Raw genomic sequence first — 20,227 nt, 5'->3', positions numbered from 1 at the left:
ATGAAAAAAAATCATTGAAATGTTTAGTGCAGATTTAAGGTTAAATTAAACAAATCAATGTGATGTGATACACACTGTGTTCTATAATGTATATTAAATACATATATACTATAACTAGAAAAAGCTGGATGGAATGTATGAAGTATATAGCTTTAAATATGCTAATGAATAATGAGAGTAGTGTGCCATATGATGCACTTCCTTCCAGAAGTTCTCCCTGAATAACAGTGGCTATCTGAACATGTATATATGTACGTATGTATGTATAACTCACCCACAGTGCCTCTCTTTTAGGTTCATAGGTTCATAGGTTGATAATAGCCTATCTGCCCTAGGGCATTTATAAGCCTAGCCAGAGTGTGTTTGGCTTTCGCCACCCTTTTAGATTAGTTGACTGTGCCTCTGTATAGTTAGTAGGGACACAGAAGAGATCCCAGAGGTAAACCTACGATCTCCCATCCACTCGTCAAGATTTCTCTTGAAGAGGGTCATTGAGGGGCTCTGCCTAACATGGATTGGGATTTTGTTCCAGAGTGAGGGGAGCCTCTGGGATATGAATCTGTCCCTCCAGCATGTCCTATTTATTTCTGCGCTGAGGTTTAAGTCCCTGGAGCATGTGGCTCTAAGGGATTTGAATTTCCTGAGGTGGAGCATGTCCATTAATTCTGGTTTGGACATGGCTTTATACGTCAGGCACAGAACGCCTCTGAGTAGACGGTAAGCAATTAAGCAGAGCTGGAGTTTCTTTAGCCTAACTGCGTAGGGCATCTGTTTGAGTCCATTGATCCTCTTGGGGAGGTACTTTTGGGGTCTTTCCAGTTGCTGCAGGTGTCAAGTAAGGTACATCCCAAATGGGGCATTGTATTCAATTACGGGCCTGATGAGTGATGCGTAGAGGGGCACAATGACCTCTCTTGATCTAGATGTGAACCCTTTCATGATAAGGTGGGCTACATAGAAGGTCTTTCTAACCACTTTGACAATGTGATTGTCAAAGGAGAGATTGCTATCTACTTGGGTCCCCAAGTCCCTAATTACTTCTTCCGTACTTAATGGATTACCACCTATGTGGTAATTTGTGGGCACTTTGTTTTTCCCAAAGGGGATGACTATGCACTTTTTGGCATTTAGGTTTAGGCCATGGCTCTGGCAACAGTTATCCATCTCTGTGAGACCCTTTTGGAGGATGCTTGTGTCAGTCGGTGAGTCGATTATGGCACCCAGTTTGCAGTCATCTGCGAACTTGGTCAGCCATAGTCCTCCTGTGTTAGCCTGTACCTCAGAGAAATATATACCGAACAAGAGAGGTCCCAGGACTGAGCCCTGTGGGATGCCACTTGTAACTGGTTTAGAGTCTGACATGGCATCTGCAATTCTGACCATGTGGGTTCTATCCCTGAGCCAGTTTGCAACCCATCTTGTGACATAGGGGTTGATATTTAAGCTGGTGAGCTTATTTATGATGCCCGAGTGGGGTATTGTGTTGAAGGCTTTTGCGAGGTCCAGGTAGGCTGTGTGGACTACCTTCCCTTCATCTATGGCCTTGGTGACTGTTTCAAAGAAGTTGACCAGGTTCAAGAGGCAAGATCTGCCCTTAACAAAGCCGAATTGGGTAGGATACAGTGTTTGGAGGTTTCCAATGTCTTTGTTTATGAGTTCCATGATGATACGCTCCATAGCTTTGCAGACCAGGCTTGTCAGACTTATAGGGTGATAATTTCCGGGGTCCATTGTGGCACCACCTTTGTGGAGTGGTACCACTGTTTCTGTACTCCATTCCTTGGGTACATATCCTGTAGTAAGGCTGAGCTTGAACAGTGACTTTATGTGAGGGTTCAGTTCTTCTTGGAGCTCGTGCAAGATGCAGCCCGGGACACCGTCCAGTCCCATTGATGCTGTGTTTCTTGCTTTGGAGAGGGCAGCTCTCACCTGTGCATCTGTGATGTCAGGGAGGCTACATTCTGTTGGGATAGACATTTGCTCTTTTGGGGGGGGGGGGTTGCACTGAACCTGTCTGCCAGGATGTTGGCAATGTCTGTGGGTTCAGTGTATTTTTTGTCATTTTGCACTAACTCAGAGCATATCTGGGAGTTGCCACCCAGGTTCCTGACATAACTAAAGAAGGCCTTGTGATTATCTTTAGCATCTTGTGCAATTTTTCTTTCGAAGCTGGCCTTAGATGATTTTATGAGGATCGTAGTTTCTTGCTAGTACTGATCAGAGATGTCTTCCCTTTTTGGGATTTTGCTCTATCATGTAGTAGCTTCCTCCTTCTATTGTATAGCTTATTTATGGCTGGGGTCCACCAGACAGGTCTCCTGCCTTTGGAGGAGTGAGTCTTGGTTTTATTTGGGATAGCACGATCCATGCATTCCTGTAGGTGTCCATAGGATGCTTTTGTAAAGGATTCTACGGTTTGGGCCATATTTTCCACTGGCCCGGGGGCTTTGAAGGATTCCACTTTGGTTTTGAGAAGTGTGAAGTTTGCTTTTGAGAAGTTTTTCACCGTGGTTTCCTTGGCTGGGGGTGGGGATGGGATATGGATGTCCAGTGAGATTAATTTATGGTCAGATCTTACCAATGAGGGGTATACCTCTGGTATGGAACATAGAGTCCCCATGTTGGTGATGATCAGGTCCAATATGTTTTCACCTCTTGTGGGAGTGGTGACCAGTTGTTCCATAGCATTTGAGTTTATAAATTCTAGGAACTGTTGGGAGAGGGTGTTGGGGCTTGAGTAGTGCTCCCAGTCTATGTTTGGGTAGTTGAAGTCACCCAATATGATGGTGTTTGGAGAGACCTTTATATTCTCCAGTGTTCTCAGGAAAGCCAAGTGGGGTTCATGAGTTTGGGAGGGTGGTCTGTAGCAGGCTACAAACTGAAAGGCAGTTTTGCCCACTGTTAGTTGCACATGGATGGTCTCCGATGCTTTGTGCAGTGCCACTAACCTGGAGGTGTGGGTATCTTTGATGAATATGGATACTCCCCCTCCTTTTGTGGTTTGGTCCGAGTTTTGGGGCTGAAAAGCATGGTATGAGGTATAACCTGGTAGTGCTGGGGTGCTCTCGGGAGCCTTGAACCAGGTTTCTGTTACTGCACAGATATCGATATTCTCCATATTGAGGAGAGCCTCGAGTGCATGCATCTTGAGGTTTAGACTTCTGCCGTTGAGCAGCATTACCCTTAGTTTATTTTTCCTTGTGTTGTCTGTGGAGGAGGGTTTGTCTATTGAGCCTTGCCTAAAAAAGGCACTATGGGGGTGGCAAAAGCCTTAGCCAGTATTCAAAAGCCCAGGGATGACAGGTGCAAGCCGTCCTTAGCAAAGCAACGTGGCTTGTCGAGCATGTCATCCCAGGCTGACAGACACTGGATCCCCTTTGAATGACACCAATACTTTAGCCAATTGTTAAAATTGATCATTTTGTCTTTATACTGTGGCATCATTCTTGGTGAGGGTAAGATGCTACTCAAGGTCAGGGTCATACTGGCCTAGGCTACATGATCAGAGAGCTCCTCTATGTCTCTTGTCATGTAGTCCAGGGAGGTACGTCTTGGGTCATTCACACCAGCATGAAATGTCAATGTCTACAAAGCCAGCAATCCAACATTTCTAACAAAAATGCCCTAAAGATAGAAGGGCAAAAATTTTAACTTTAAGCATTTTTTTGCAGGGGGAGCAAGCCCTCCTGTACTCCCAATGTGGGGTGACAAGCCTCCCATACCGCAAACTTATACATACCAACTCCATGATCACATCTACTTGATGAAGGGAGGTATCTCCCCAAAAAACAATACATCGCTGACACGCACTTAGAAACCCCACCAGCAATGATTATCAAAATTCTGCATCTTGGTGTTTTTTTTTTCCTGTAGTCACTGAAGCTTGTGGAATTTCACCTTGACCAAATGCAGTGCATTCGGACAAATACCCAGATGTTATAACACCAAGCAGAATGCTCATAATTAGATAGCAGGGCCTCTGTCTTTCATAGTGTCCTTATCTGAAGTACTGTTTGCATAGTAATAGCTGCCAAATTAAAAAAAAAACATAAGCCATAACTAAAGTCCGTTTCCACTTTGCTGTCTTTCCCCTTTCTCTCTTGCTCTCTGTCCCTCACACGCACATACACACGCGTGCGCGTGCACACACACACACACACACACACACACACACACACACACACACACACACACACACAATAGATTCCTTTTTAATGTTCAAGGAGAGAGCATAAGGAAGAATAACAGCTATGAAGGATGAGATTCCAGTCTCGTTTTTCAGTGTCAGAAACCAGCAAACTAATAGTTGTTTTAGACTGCCTCCCACGCTAGCTCAGTTTTCTTTAAAAAATACATTAACATGAATTACTCCTGCTTGTATATAATCAGACACCACCGTCTCTCTCTCTCTCTCTCTCTCTCTCTCTCTGTCTCTCTCAGCACCACCATTTTATTCCTGCTGCTGTTTTTTTTAAAACAAAAGCTGCCAAAAGAAAACTGCAAAGCAGAACTAAGTCTTAACCGAATAATACACACACACAGCCCTTGTCTGCTTTTCAAACTCTCTTTTACAAGCATACATACATACATGTTCAGATAGCCACTAAATTACAAATGAATGGACTACTTTTAGAAATACAGCAACTCACAACATATTCTTCACGTGTACAGAAAATATACACAAAATTTCCATGTTTGTAATTTAAGAGATGTCTCCACTATTTTGCATGACATACTTTTATAGCATTTGACAGAAATGGTGGAAGACATATCACATACTGTTAATCTGAATTTTCTTGTTTATTTTGTCCATCTTCTCCACCGTACTTGAAGTTATTCAATAACATCTAAAAAAATCATCTGCTTAGCTAATTATTAAACTATATTAAGTGCAAATTGTCAAGTCTGAGCTAAATATTTTATAGTTAATGTAACTAATGGGCACTTCACGTCTAAGAACTATACCCAAGTAATGAAATGGCACATCACATTTCTAAAAATGATATTACTTTTTGACACATGAAACTATAAGTGAACAGGTAAATAAGCATGTACTACTTTGCAATTTGTATTCTTTTGTAGAAATAAAATCTTGAGATATTAGTTTGCAAAATGAGGTATAATCTTAAATTACTATGGCAAGATACCAACCTGCATGCATTAATCAGACAAAACTGCCTTTGCTTAGAACTGTTATTTCATTCCCACTACTGTTTCTATACCATCAGATGGCAAATAAACATATGAGACATACAATCCAAGCCTACTTTTCTCAATGGTTCTCTCACTCTCTCTCTCACTCTGTCTCTCACACACACACACACACACACACACACACACACACACACACACACACACACACACACACACACACACACACACACACTGGATATAAAAAGTATACACACCCCTGTTAAACTGCCAGGTTTTTGTGATATAAAAAATGAGACTGCAATAAATCATTTTAAAACTTTTTCCTATCTTTAATATGATCTATAACCTGTACAATCCAATTGAAAAACAAAATCTGTTAGAGGAAAAAATAAAAAATAAACATACAATAAGCTGGCTGCATAAGTGTGCACACCCTTAAAGTTATACTTTGTTGAAGCACCTTTTGATTTAATTACAGCATTCAGTCTTCTTGGGTGCACACCTGCTATCGATTAAAGAGACTTTGATTAACCCTAAATAAAGTTCAGCTGTCCTAGTAGAATTTTCCTGACATTTATTCAGTTGTCTGCTACAGCAAAAGCCATGGTATGCAGAGAGCTTATAAAGCATCAAAGGGATTTCATTGTTGAAAGGTATCAGTCAGGAGAAGGGTACAAAAAAATGTCCACAGCATTGGATATACCATGGAACACAGTGAAGACAGTCATCAAAAAGTGGAGAAAATATGGGACAACAGTGACATTACAAAGAACTGGACGTCCCTCTAAAATTGATGAAAAGACAAGATGAAAACTGGTCAGGGAGGCTGCCAAGAGACCTACAGCAACACTGAAGGAGCTGCAGGAATTTCTGGCAAGTACTGGTTGTGTACTACATGTGACAACAATCTCCCTTATTCTCCATATGTCTGGACTATGGGGTAGGGTTGCAAGACGGAAGCCTTTTCTTACACAGAAAAACATCCAGGCCTGTCTAAAATTTGCAAAACAATACATCAAGTCTCCCAAAAGTGTATGGGAAAATGTGTTATGGTCTGATGAGACCAAGGTTGAACTTTTTGGCCACACTTCCAAAAGGTATGTTTGGAGCAAAAACAACACTTCACATCACCAAAAGAACACCATCCCCACAGTGAAGCATGGTGGTGGCAGTATCATGCTTTGGGGTTGCTTTTCTTCAGCTGGAACTGGGGCTTTAGTCAAGGTAAAGAGAATTATGAACAGTTCCAAATACCAGTCACATTTGGCCCAAAACCTTCAGGCATCCGCTAGAAAGATGAAGATGAAGAGGAATTTCACATTTCAACACAACAATGACCCCAAGCATGCATCCAAATCATCAAAAGAATGGCTTCACCAGAAGAAAATTAAAGTTTTGGAATGGCCCAGCCAGAACCCAGACCTAAATCCAATAGAAAATCTTTTTTTTTAATTGTATGTAAGTTTCCCAAAGAAAAGAAAACATCTCTTGCTTTCACATCACCTCTCTCATTTATCACCCTAAAAAGCAATTAGTCTATTTTATATATGCTATCTATATATTTGAAGTGTAACATTAATACTAAAATTGTAATATAACAGATTGTCATTTAGATTGACAATAACATAACCAACTCAATACAGATATATTATTGTCATGCAAGTATTAGTTATTACTGAATGTTGGCTTGCAGTGAATCTGAACTGCAGCAATTGTAGTCAAAATGTCTGGTCAATAAATTGAGAAAAGTATGAAGAACATGGTAAGCAGAACTTAAGGCAGTAATACGTCAGTGGTTTCAAAATGTTATGTTACAGTGGGGCTCAACTTTTATAGGTTGTAGGCAATACATTTTTTCTGACATGATGCAGTTTTTCACTTTCCTACCTATGGGTGAGAATAAATATGTTGTGCAGTAAACCTGGGCACTGAACACCATGCCATTCATTTAAACTCAAATGTATAATTACTACTACCATAGTTCAGTTGCACTGCAAGCCAACATATGGTATTGGTAAACTGTTTGTTTTACTTTTTTTAGTCTCATCCTTATCTTCTGTACATTATTAAAATTTTACTAAAATAAATCTCCATGTATGCATGCATCTAAATGTAATGCAATCACTGCTTCTGAAAGAAATGCCCTGAAAGAACAGCCTATGAAATGTTCACCTCTGGCTTGTAGATTCAAACTGAGCAGTCACACTATACCTCAGTTAGTACCTAGATGTATCTACCTACGAAAAAGTAAATTATACCTTTATTTTAACCAAATCTTTAGTCCACTTAAATGATGGAATGAATAAAAAAGATCTGTACCTACTTTGGTCCATACTAGCTGTGGCAAGAAAATGTATAACTAGAAAGTGAAAGTCTTCACAAGAACCTACTCTGGAAGAATCCTTGAGATTGATGGAAGAAACAGCGACATTAGAAATCAAGGTGAAGGAATCGAGAATTTCACCTAAAACATGGAAAAACAATCCTTGGGAAAAAAATTTAACTCTTATTGAGACATTAAAATGAACCCTAAATAATGAATGTGTAACTTTATACTTTATTAATTGAATATCATGAATTTTTGTTACTAATTTCATATGTTTTATTAATTTTTTCCCCTCTTTTGTTCAGGTCAATTGTACCTAGTGTATATAAAGGTTTATAATACTTGTTTATTGATGATTGTATTGTTAAACATTATATTATTTGGAAAATAAAAAATTATTAGAAAAAAAAGTAAATGAGTCCAATTCTCAATATGGGTCTGTAATTTACAGTAGTGAGGGTTGAATGAAAACTTTAATATTACAGTCAGTTTTTGGTGAAGTTTAAAGATATTTCCATACTATATAAACAAGGATAAATTTACAAAAAAGAACTGCTGAGCTGGAGGTTATACACTACATCTATAGATCTACTCTTTCATCCTGTACCTAGGCTGGCTAACATGTAGATCAATAACGGATTTCGTTCACAAAGTCAAACATGTAGAAATTGCTTTTGTTCATAAAGTTGAATTAATTAATCTGACAATCAGAAACCTATGGCAACACAAAAGCAAAAAGCTATTTTGCAGGGAGGATAAGACCCTGCATCCCTCATGTGGGAGCTTCACTCCAGACCCTCGTACTTATATATGCTAACACTGAGCTCACACGTTCTCTTGAGAAGAACATGACTCTTTTCAGGGCTGCATGATATCACAGTTGGAATGTATTAAAGTGATGAGATTATTCACACAATGATGTCAATGAAGTGGTTGACATTTACACAGATGACTTTCTAAGCAGCACCCATCATACTACAGTTTCACCATAGTTTCTATAAAATTTGCAATCTCTGTATATTTTGTCATTTTTATGACAGTGCATATTTAAATATAAAATTGTCTACAATGTCACTTTAGTGCCAAGGCAAAGCTGGGAACTTACAGAAATTGCAGACAGGCCCCATCACATTACCATTACGGTCTAATACCATTATTAGCAAATCAGAATGTTCTGCTGATCTATTTGCCTATGACCAACCAAAGCCCCCCCCCCTCTTTGAGGGACATACATACATGTATGAATGTGCATACACACACACACACACACACACACACACACACACACACACACACACACACACACAGATGACACACATGCATGCACAAACACACACACACACACACACACACACACACACACACACACACACACACACACACACACACACACACACACAAACACACACAAGCATTTTAATTTGGCTACACCTAATGCTGAGACAGTGCACCAGTGTTTCCATGAATGACTTTGACATCTGTACTTGAGGATCATTGAACAATTATAATAATGGAACATAAGAAGTGTGGGGGATTAACTATCACACACAGCTGAAAAGTACTGGACAATAGCCATTTGGATTCTTCACTTGCCACAATATTTCTATCTGATACAACCATATACCTTGAAATTTGTCAAATGATTTCAGTGGATAATCCCACTGTTAAATGCAATCGACAGCTGTTTGTTTGTTATGTCTTGTCCCTAAAATATGCATACTATTTCAAATTATTTAGATTGTAGATAAGCCCATCTTATGTCTATGAATTTCAACAAGGCTTGGACTGCCTTGCTTAATACAAGGGTTGACAACTCTTCTGAAAGTGCTGTGAACCTGCCCTCCCTTACCTGTTTATCACTTAACTTTTCAAGTGGACTTTCCAAACATGGCAGTGGCATCACTGGTGGGTTCAGCTTCTTCTCTTGTACCAAGACCTTCTTCTGTGGTGGGTTCATGGTCTGGAAGCTACTGACTACACACACAACCTGGATGACCAATGAAAAGTTAAGAAAGGAGACAAAAACACATCAAACTACAACAGTTTATGCCTTTACCTGTGAAGGTAAACAGAAGAATATTTTTCACTAAGACATGACCATGTATATGTGTCATGCTTAAACACTATCACATGCTTGCTGATGTCATACTGCTGACTGTTAACTTCCTGTTCTTATCTTCCAGGTGTATAACAAGGATATTAAAGTGACCAGTATGGTTAGATTTGACCTCTTGACAGAAAGCCATACAATGTATTTTCTTAATCAGTATTCCTCTGGTTTCCAGCCTGGAACACAACTAGTATTTTTTTTTCCTTTTCAAAGGCCATCATCAACTGGCACAAAACAGAGCTCAGGTTGACTAACCAACAGTCTTCATGATTGTTTTTATACCCATCTCTGTCTTAATGCTATATGCCTTGGCCTCTGTATCCCAGCATAATACCTCCTTCCTAACCAACAGCAGGTAGGCAATTCCATGAATGGACAAGATAATTATGCTGCTGATTCCCCTGACATTCTTTGGTACCTATCACCTGATTTCAAGAATTTCTGGCTGACATGCAAGAACATTAATGTCTTCTATACCTCTCTCAACAAAACCCAGCCTCTCGTATCTAAGAGTCAAACATGGGTTGTGTGACTGAGTCCCATTTCTTTGATAAGATACTTAAACAAATCTATGAAACAAAAACTCCCTGAAAGAGTCAGCCCTTGGTGTTATAGAGAAATCCTCTATAACCTCATATGGGAGTGACTGTGTTATTAAATACAATCATTTCTGAGGTCACACCATCTCAGGAAAAAAGCATATTCAAAAAATGTCCCACTGATGAAACAAAAATTAACCACACAACGAGTTACCCTAAGACTCTAATTAGCTACACTGGATGCCTTATGGCACAGTGACTTGGTATTCATTTTATTAGGTTAATTCTGTGAATGTACTGAATCATAAGCTCTAAGACAAAATGCTGGTCTCTGAATTAGTGTTGCTGTTGTCTGAAAGTTATCATCAAAAGGATACATTGCCGTTTTATTAGCAGATAAACAATTTGGGCATATTGCTGTGTCAACAAGCACACACACATTTGTATATGTTAACAACAGCAATATAGATAGACAGATAGATAGATAGATAGATAGATAGATAGATAGATAGATAGATAGATAGATATTAAGGTTCTCAGATTTATATTGTATTCATTACACTGAGTTATAGTGGTGGGAAAGATAGGGTTATCTTTTCTTCACTCAAAAGAACAACTATAACGTGATGTACTCACCGTAGCAACAAATCTTCAAGAGTAGTCCATATAAAATATATATACTCATAGAATGCATGACATTCTGAATGTGATTCTACTCCAGGAGTTTTCCTTTGTAGACTTTGTACCATCTAATGTTCCTGTACCCGCATACACAACTATGCAATTGGTAGTCCCTCACATGTTTTAAATTGCTTTCCCAAATCAGTATTAGACTCTTAATCCCCCTTTTTGATGCTTTGAACAATGCCATTACTGGTCAACATACAAATTAAATGAAACCTCATTATCTCTAATAAGCATCAACTAAATACTAAACACAAATTATGTAGGAAGAAAGCTACAGTATCTGCTGCAAGACACATTCCTGAAGATCTGATGTTTGTTTATTTAGTTTTATTAATATGTCAAGTCATGCAACTAATGACTGTAAGAAGGACAGCAAGCAAGGAAGTAAAGATCACTATTCCAAAAAAATAACTGGAGACAGCCCGGGATAGCCAAATGATGCAAAGAAAATGTGTTTGGGACATTGACAAAGTACCCATGTGAAATTCAGAATTCATGGAGAAGACCAGATAAATTCCAGGTAAAAAAATCATTTGACTGAAGTCCATACCAAGCACTGCCAGACATTATACCACTGTGTCACCTGCTAGGATTCATATCACAAATATCTTATTTAAAGATGATCTTTTGGCAGATGCTGACTCACAGGACTATCCAAAGCAGTAGTTCTCTAGATTCAAATAAGGACAAATGTCATCTCCAGTACTGAAAAACTACAGATGGCAAATAATTCTATCCAAGCCACCAAGATACTATAAAAGACTGCTGTTCTGAAAAGAAGATGATTCTGGAAATCATGTCCAGCATACCTCTTAGCCTCTTAGCAGTGACTGGGGGGGGGGGGGGGGGCAAAAATAGGGACAGATTTTAAATATTGCTCTTAGAAAGTTGCTAGAATAACATGATTTGCATTAGCATACATTTCCTGAAGGATATGAAGTCTTAAACTCAAATGTACATCCTTATTTAGTGACCTCAGTCCTCATTAATTTGCCAGAAAACCACAAATTTTATTAAGAACAGACTAAAAAATATGAGGCAAAAATCTGGACATTCTGTGAAAATCTGTATAATGGGTTGTCTGGTAAAGGCATGAACAGAGAAACACTTGGCTGTAGTTTCTGTTCGCTTTGGAAAAAAACTCAAAGAAAAACAGCAGAAGTGGCCACAAGCCAGGTTAGGTCCCTAGATCACTACCATCAGTGACTTCTCATGTTTTCAGTCAAAGAAAATTATGCCCAGTTTAAGCCACTGTTAAGGCCTTGTTTGGTTACTCTGTTTTCCCTCTTCACCCTTCATGAAAGTCATGAAGACTTATGAGGCTGTACAAAGTTCCTCACTTCTTTCAAAACAGAATAATAATTGACTGAATATTCAGGAACTGTGAAGAAGCCTATTCCCATATCATTTGCATGGGAACAATGCTAGGACATGATGTGGCTAACTGAAATTTATTGTCAATATCCCCAGATCTGACTGGTTGTAGTTTATAGTAAGGACCCCAGAGGATGACCTGACTGGTTGAATTTAGTCAGTGTTCCAGGGGATGATCTGACTGGCTAAACTTTATAATCAGTATCCCAGGGGATGATCTTATTGGTTGAAGTTTATAGTCAGTACAACAGGGGATGATCTGACTGGCTAAAGTTTGTAATCAGTACCACAGGGGATGGTCTTACTGGCTGACATTTATACTCAGTACCACTTTCAGAATGTTATGAAAATTACTTTTAGAGGAAGCTATGTACTTAAGCACAGGGAAGCTGTTCTCTGCCTAAACCACATAGTGGTGAGTAACGTATGTCTTTCATAAAGTTGGGGTAGCATGAATTGACTAAAGTCTCTAAGTGATTGCTTGAGGAGAAAATTCCTCTGATAACTTTATGAACTGTGGTTATAAGACACTGTTTGTTTAAGTCAGGTAATTCAATTAGATGTGGCATGGATCCTGACCTAGAGGCATGTTAAACATTGAATAAATCCAACACATGGTTTTCCCATTAAAAGATCAAGGATCACTGCTAAAGTCATGGCAGCAGCAACAATTTAAATGTGGCTAGGGGTGTGCATACTCAGTTCTAAACCTGAGGTATCTCAGAGAATCCCCACTCTCACTCCTGATACAGTGGTCCCACAGTTAGTCTGCATAAGTAACAATGGAAGGGGCGGCACAGCCTATGATGTCAGGAGTGCAGGGTTTGAAGCCCCCTACCCACATGCTTTAAAGGTATAAAAGCAAGCTTCAGAATTTACTCTCTTTTCTTTACTAGGAATCCCCCCAACCATGCTTGCTGATCACCAAGCCTCACCTTATTAGATGCCCATTCTTTCCCAGGAATCCCAGATGCACCGAGGAAGGTGAGTCGGACAAAGGGGTACACCATCTTATAGGCAGACACTGCAGTTACTTGTGCCCCTCTTGCTGGTAACCTACCTATGAGGGCATTTTTTTAATTAATTTTAAAATTATCACTCTACACCATTGGCACAGACTTAGAAATCAGTGTTTTTAATTAGACTGACACATTCATTTAAGTGCCAGAGCTAACTCACAGTATTACATTTCACACTTCTTGCTCTACACTAGCTGAGAAGGAGGGCAATCATTATTGTCTGCCCAGTGGGAAAGCAGCCAGTCTAATGAAGTAAATAGTAATGATTGTTTGGTTGCTTGTAGTATCTCTTCTGTGTTTTCAGATAACCCTATCAGTTTTCTTTCTCACAGAGTTGGAAGGCAACCATTGGGTTAATTGCTGGAACCTGTGTTCTGACTGACTGCTTTCCAATCTATCTGCAAATATACAGAGCTGAGTATATTTTTTTGGTTTTAGAGTTTGTTAATTGTTGCTTAGATCTCTGTTGAAACTGTTGTCTCCCTGTTCTAAGAAACTGCTTTCCAATCTCTCTGCAAATATACAGAGCTGAGTATATTTTTGGTTTTAGAGTTTGTTGTTGCTTAGATCTCTGTTGAAACTGTTTATATTTTTGGTTTTAGAGTTTGTACTGTTAGTTGTAGCTTTGATCTCTTTTGAAACTGTTTTCCCCACCCCATCCCCTATTTTCTGCCATGTCTTCATTTGGTATAACTGTTTTTACAGCTTGTGTGTTATCTAACTCAAGGATCACTTGCATAAAATTAGACCTGTTAGTAACAGCCTGCATTTAATTGCTGGAACCTGTGTTCTGAGAGACTGCTTTCCAATCTATCTGCAAATATACAGAGCTGAGTATATTTTTTTGGTTTTAGAGTTTGTTAATTGTTGCTTAGATCTCTGTTGAAACTGTTGGCTCCCTGTTCTGAGAGACTGCTTTCCAGTCTATTTGCAAATATACAGAGCTGAGTATATATTTTTTTGTTTTAGAGTTTGTACTGTTAGTTGTTGCTTAGATCTCTGTTGAAACTGTTTTCTCCACCCACCCCCACCCACCCCTATTTTCTGCAGTGTCTTCAGTTGGTGTAACTGTTTTTTACAGCTTGTGTGTTATCTAACTCAAGAATCACTTGCATAAAATTAGACCTGTTAGTAACAGCCTGCATTTAATTGCTGGAACCTGTGTTCTGAGAGACTGCTTTCCAATCTATCTGCAAATATACAGAGCTGAGTATATATTTTTTGGTTTTAGAGTTTGTTAAGTGTTGCTTAGATCTCTGTTGAAACTGTTGTCTCCCTGTTCTATTTTTGGTTTTAGAGTTTGTATTGTTAGTTGTGGCTTATATCTCTGTTGAAACTGTTGTCTCCCTGTTCTGAGAGACTGCTTTCCAGTCTTTCTGCAAATATACAGAGCTGAGTATATTTTTTGGTTTTAGAGTTTGTACTGTTAGTTGTTGCTTGTGGGTGGCCATGGTGGTGCAGCAGTTAGCGTTACCGCCTCATAGCAAGAAGTTCTCCGGTTCGATCCTCAGCTGGGGTGCCTTCTCGGCAGAGTCTGCATGTCCTCCCTGTGGTCGCATGGGTTTCTTCTGGGTCCTCTGGTTTCCTCCCACATCTCAAAGACTTGCTGTAGGTTGATTGCACACTCTAAATTGGCCCTAGGTGTGAGTGTGTGCGTGTGTGTGCCTTCTGTGGAAGGTTGGGCGTCGGGCTGGCAACTCGACACTGTAAAAACTCCACTGCCAATCATGAGTGGACAAGGTGATCCGCTGTGGCGACCCCTAACCGGGAAAAGCTGAAAGAAGAAGAAGACTGCTAGTTGCTGCTTAGATCTCTGTTGAAACTGTTTTGTCCCACCCACCCTTCCTATTTTTGGCTTGTAGTTTAAATTTGGTGGCTTTTGCATTTGCCCGCCCCACTGTAGATTTGATCCGGGACACTCCCCAGTCCCATCTCTTTACCACATTCGACCTAATAAACTCTTTCTGCACTTGCTTTTAGCCCTTGTTAATTTAATTGCATTTTTTAAACTGTGTTTGGTCTAATATTGCTACATACTCAAGTGTGCTAGCTTGCACTGCATGTGAATTGTCTTTACTACTGTTTTTGCTACTTTTCTCCCAAGCCTATTTCCTACCTTTCCTGTAACTAGTGTTCCAGATACAGATTTGCTGTATCCAGGATTGTATGTAAGCTTCTGAGCCCCCCAAGCCTTTCTGTGTTGGAGGGAAGCCTTCTAGCTTATCAGTGGGAGTGGTAACCACTAGGTAGCCTGTCTACCACATAAGGAGTGGTTCTGGCCCAGAAATTATAGTTATTGGCCATTTGGGCAATCTTTTCCATCTCTCTCAACTTTCTGATTTGAAAGCCTGCATTTGCACTTGTTTCTTTCCGGTAACTCATCTAGTGCAGGTACAGATTCTTAGTTTTAGCACTTAAATTTGCTTATTCATGCTCAGCACTTGTTCAGAACTTGTCAGCACTAAATAAGCTACTAATTACTATAGCACTCAACCTTCCTCATTACCTACAGGAAAACAGTTTTTGTACTTACTTTTCTCACTTGCTTAGAGAAAAGCAGCTTTTGTACTCACTTGCCTCACTTATCTAGAGGAAAATAGTTTTTTATTCAGGCATGTACAAGGGTCAGCTCCCAGAGTTCTCTCCTGTCTATCTGATGAATCTGGGCCTTTAGAGGCAATGTAGAAATTGCCTCATGTACACAGACAACCCTCTCCTCCTACCACCCAACACTACAACCTGTGAGAGATGCACTAACTAGCCAAACTTGAGGTGAAGCTCTCTCCAACCAAGACTAAACTTGACAGTCATGAGGAGAAGGTAAACATTTGCACCACGCCACACTCATCACATAGTCTCACTAAATCTACACCACCAAAATCCACACATAGTAACACAAAAACATTCGCAGAGGCTCTCAATAACAATCTGCATAAGCAACAGAGACCTCCAAAGCAGAAACGCAAGCAACCTCCATCCCCCACTCAACCACAGCTAAAAAGGCAAAACAATGTACCCAACACACTAGTCATAGTTGACTCTATAGTCAGGCACACTGATGTCCCACTCACCAGGCTAAACAAGGAGAAGGTTACTGTCAGCTGCTTGTTGGGTGCCAGGATCCGCCACATAACCCACGCACTCAGGTCACTCCACAACAAGTACAAATATGACTCTGTCATTGTCCATTTGATGTGAATGACCTGAGACGTACCTCCCTGGACTACATGAAAAGAGACATGGAAGAGCTCTCCGATCTTGTAGCTCAGGCAGGTATGACCCTAGCCCTGAGTAACTTTCTGCCATCTTCCAGAATGATACCACAGTACAAGGACAAAATGATTGACTTCAACAATTGGCTAAGCTTCTGGTGTCATTCTAAGGGGATCCAGTATCTTTCTGCTTGGGATGACATGGTCGACAGACCACGATGCTTTGTCACAGATGGCTTGCACCTGTCACCACTGGGATTCCAGATACTGGCTAAGGCTCTTGCTGCCCCTATAGTGCCTTTTTTAGGCAAGGTTCAAATAACAAATTCATCACTGTAACAGGAACAGGCAAACAAAAACTGAGGGTAATGCTACTCAATGCTAGAATTCTAAATCAAAAAATGCACTCACTCGAGGCACTCCTTAAAAATGGAGAACATCGATATCTGTGCAGTGACTAAAACCTGGTTCAAGGCTCCAGAGACTACCCCTGCACTACCAGGCTATAACTCATACCAAACTTTTCGGCCATGTAACCTGGACCGAAACACCAAAGGCGGAGGTGTGTCCATATTCATTAAGGATAGCCACACCTTAAGGCTAGTTGCTCAGCATAATACATCCGAGGTTATCCAAGTGTAACTAACTCTGGGCAAAACTGCAATCCAAATTGTAGCTTGCTACAGATCCCCCACCATGCCCCAGGATTCCCACTCCTCTTTTCTTGATGTTCTGGAAAATATTAGGGTTCAACCAAACACCCTAATAATGGGGACTTCAACTACCCCACCATTAACTGGGAAAACTACTCATGTACCAACTCCTTAGCTCAATGCTTTCTGGAATTCATAAACTCCAATGCCCTGGATCAACTTATCCACACCCCCAGCAGGGGCAACAATATCCTAGACCTAGTTGTTACCAACATGAGTGACCAGTGTTCCATACCTGAAGTCAACTCCTTGTTGGTCTGATCCGACAATAAGCTAATCACCCTTGATATCCACATCCTACCCCCACCCCCCATTAAGGAAACCACTGAAAAAAAATTTCTCCAAAGCCAACTTCATGCTTCTTAAGACAGAAATGGTGAACTTCATGACACCCATGCAGATGGACAATACAGTTACAACTGCTGAATCCTACACAAATGCACTCTATAAGCACTTACACGAGTGCATGGATCATGCTATCCCAAACAGAACCAAGACGCTATCCTCCAAAAAAAGGAAGCCAATCTGGTGGTCCCCTGCCATAAACAAACTGTACAACAGAAGGAAGAAACTGTTGCAAAAGAGAGTAAAATCCCATGAGTGGAGGAGCTCCCTGGTCAGCCTCAGTAAGAAGCTGAGATCCCTTATAAGATCCTCCAAATCTACCTACAAAAACAAAATTGCCACTAATTCTAAGGACAATCAAAAAGCATTCTATAGCTATGTCAAGAATCTCGATGGCAACACCCAGATCTGCTCTGAGTTACAGCACAATGGCATGAAAATTACAAAACCAACTGATATTGCCAACATCCTGGCAGATAGGTTCAGTGCTAACTTTACCCCCCCCTCACCCCCTAAAGTGCCCATATCTATACAGAAAGAATGCAGAGTCCCTGTAATCACAACTACACAGGTAAAAGCTGCACTCTCTAAAGCCAAAAACACAGCATCCATGGGACCGGACAACATCCCAGGTTGTTTTACACGAACTTCAGAACGAACTGACTCCCCACTTAAGAACCATGTTAAATGATAGCCTTGCATCAGGCTTTGTGCCCACTGAATGGTGCACAGCAACAGTTATCCCATTCCACAAAGGAAGAGCCACCACTGATCCTAGAAACTATCGACCTATTAGTCTGACGAGCCTGGTCTGCAAGGCCATGGAACATGTCATCATGGAACTCATAAACAAAGCATTGGTAACCTCCAAACTCTGGATCCCACCCAGTTCGGGTTTGTGAAAGGCAGATCATGCCTCCTGAACCTGATCGACTTCTTTGAGGCATTCACCAAAATCGTAGATGAGGGTAAGGTGGTTCACACAGCCTATCTTGACCTCGCCAAGGCTTTCGGCACCATCCCCCATTCTGGAATTATAGCTAAACTCACTAAACTAGGTATAAATCCCTATGTCACAAGATGGACTGCCAAATGACTCACTGACAGAACCCACACTGTAAAAGTTGCAGACTCCAAATCTGACCTCAAAGCAGCGACAAGTGGAATACCACAGGGTTCCATCCTGGGACCTCTCCTGTTTGGTATCTACGTCTCTGAAGTACAGGCTAACACAGAAGGCCTCTGGCTAATGAAGTTCGCAGATGACTGCAAACTAGGAGCCATAGTCAAGTCCCCAAATGATGTTGATATCCTACAGAAGGGCCTCACTGAGACAGATGCCTGATGTCAGAGCCATGGCCTCAAGCTCAATGCCAAAAAGTGCAGTGTCATCCCCTTTGGTACCCATGAACTCCCATATAGGCAGCAATCGACTTAACACCGAATTTGTGATGAGACCTTGGGACCCAGGGGGACAGTTGTCTCTCCTTTGATAGTCACATTGCCACAGTAGTCAGGAAGTCCTTCTACGTGGCACACCTCATCATAAAAGGGTTCTCATCCAGGAAAAAAAAGGTCATTGTTTCCCTCTACTCGACACTCATTAGACCCATTATAGAGTACAATGCCCCTTTTGGAATTTACCTCACAAGATTTCTGCAGCAGCTGGAAAGGCCACAGAAGTACCTCACAAAGAGGATTACTGGTCTCAAACAAATGCCCTACACTGACCTCCTCAAAAACCTCCAGCTTTACTCTGTAGCATATTGCCTACTCCAAGGTGAACTCTGCCTAACATATAAAGCTATGTCAAACCCAGAGCTGTTGGACATACTACACCTAATGAAATCCCTCTGAGCTACATGCTCTAGGGACCTAAACCTTGTCACCACAATAAATAGGACATGCTGGAGGGATAGATTCCTGTCCCAGAGACTTCCCATACTCTGGAACAGGCTACCCATCTATGTCAAGCAATGCTGTTCATTAGCACTCTTCAAGAAAAATCTTGATGAGTGGATGGGAAATAGGAAATACACCCTGGGGATCACTTCTGTGTCTCTGCTGGACAGTGGCATAAGGAAATAACTTTCTTGGGTGGCGTAAGCCAGGGAACCTTGTGGGCTAGGCTTATGTAGGCCCTTGGGCTAATAGCCTAGTACCTACCTATGAACCTATGAACCTATGTAAACATTTCAAGCTGAACTATTTCATTGCACCTTATCTCACATTACCAGGATGAGTGTCATGGGAAGGGGCTGGCTGTGACAGCCTTTTTGTCTCAAGGGAGGATAAATCAGCATTTTTCAGTCTGCTGTGATTTTACTTCACCACGCAAGAAACAACAAAGATGTCATGACTGAAACCTTCCTAATTCTTCATTGCAACACTTAGTCCCAACCCGGCCACCAACGATTGTCAAATTTCTGCTAAGCCATACTCACTGAAGCTTTCAACACCTCCTTTACAGCTCATCCAGGAGATAATGGTAATCCCTCACCAGTGTGCATCTAGTTTGCAATTGTTTGAGAGGAAGTGGATGGATGACCATGTGGCAGTCTCATAAAACCTTAAGCTGGCATATTTCTGAAAATGGCCGCAATCATAGCTGCTGACCTGGACAGTGGGCCTTAACTCCATCATCAGAATGTTCTTGAACTTATAACAATAACAAGAAAAGCAAAATGAAATTAGGTGATTACAGAGTGACCCCACTTTCCTTCCATTAAAAAAGACAAAGAACAGAAC

At 40.7% G+C, this 20,227-nt stretch overlaps 1 protein-coding gene across 5 annotated transcripts in view; it reads right to left on the bottom strand.

Annotated features, from left to right (window-relative positions):
• PLPPR2 (phospholipid phosphatase related 2) overlaps positions 1-20,227 on the bottom strand; it is a 504,385-nt gene that overhangs the window by 138,783 nt on the left and 345,375 nt on the right. For 2 of the 5 annotated variants that reach the window (XM_044084610.1, XM_044084609.1), the window contains exon 7: positions 9,330-9,467. The exons of 1 other annotated variant lie outside the window; for it this stretch is intronic. In XM_044084610.1, coding sequence (XP_043940545.1) covers positions 9,330-9,467 — 138 coding nt within the window. The remainder of the gene's footprint in view (positions 1-9,329; positions 9,468-20,227) is intronic. 2 more of the 5 variants (XM_044084607.1, XM_044084608.1) reach the window with 1 other exon arrangement.

Source organism: Protopterus annectens, chromosome 9.part0 (genome assembly GCF_019279795.1).
Source record: "Protopterus annectens isolate FY-2018-M chromosome 9.part0, PAN1.0, whole genome shotgun sequence".
In the NCBI taxonomy this organism is placed as follows: Eukaryota; Metazoa; Chordata; order Ceratodontiformes; family Protopteridae; genus Protopterus; species Protopterus annectens.
This window is presented reverse-complemented; position numbering and strand designations above follow the sequence as displayed.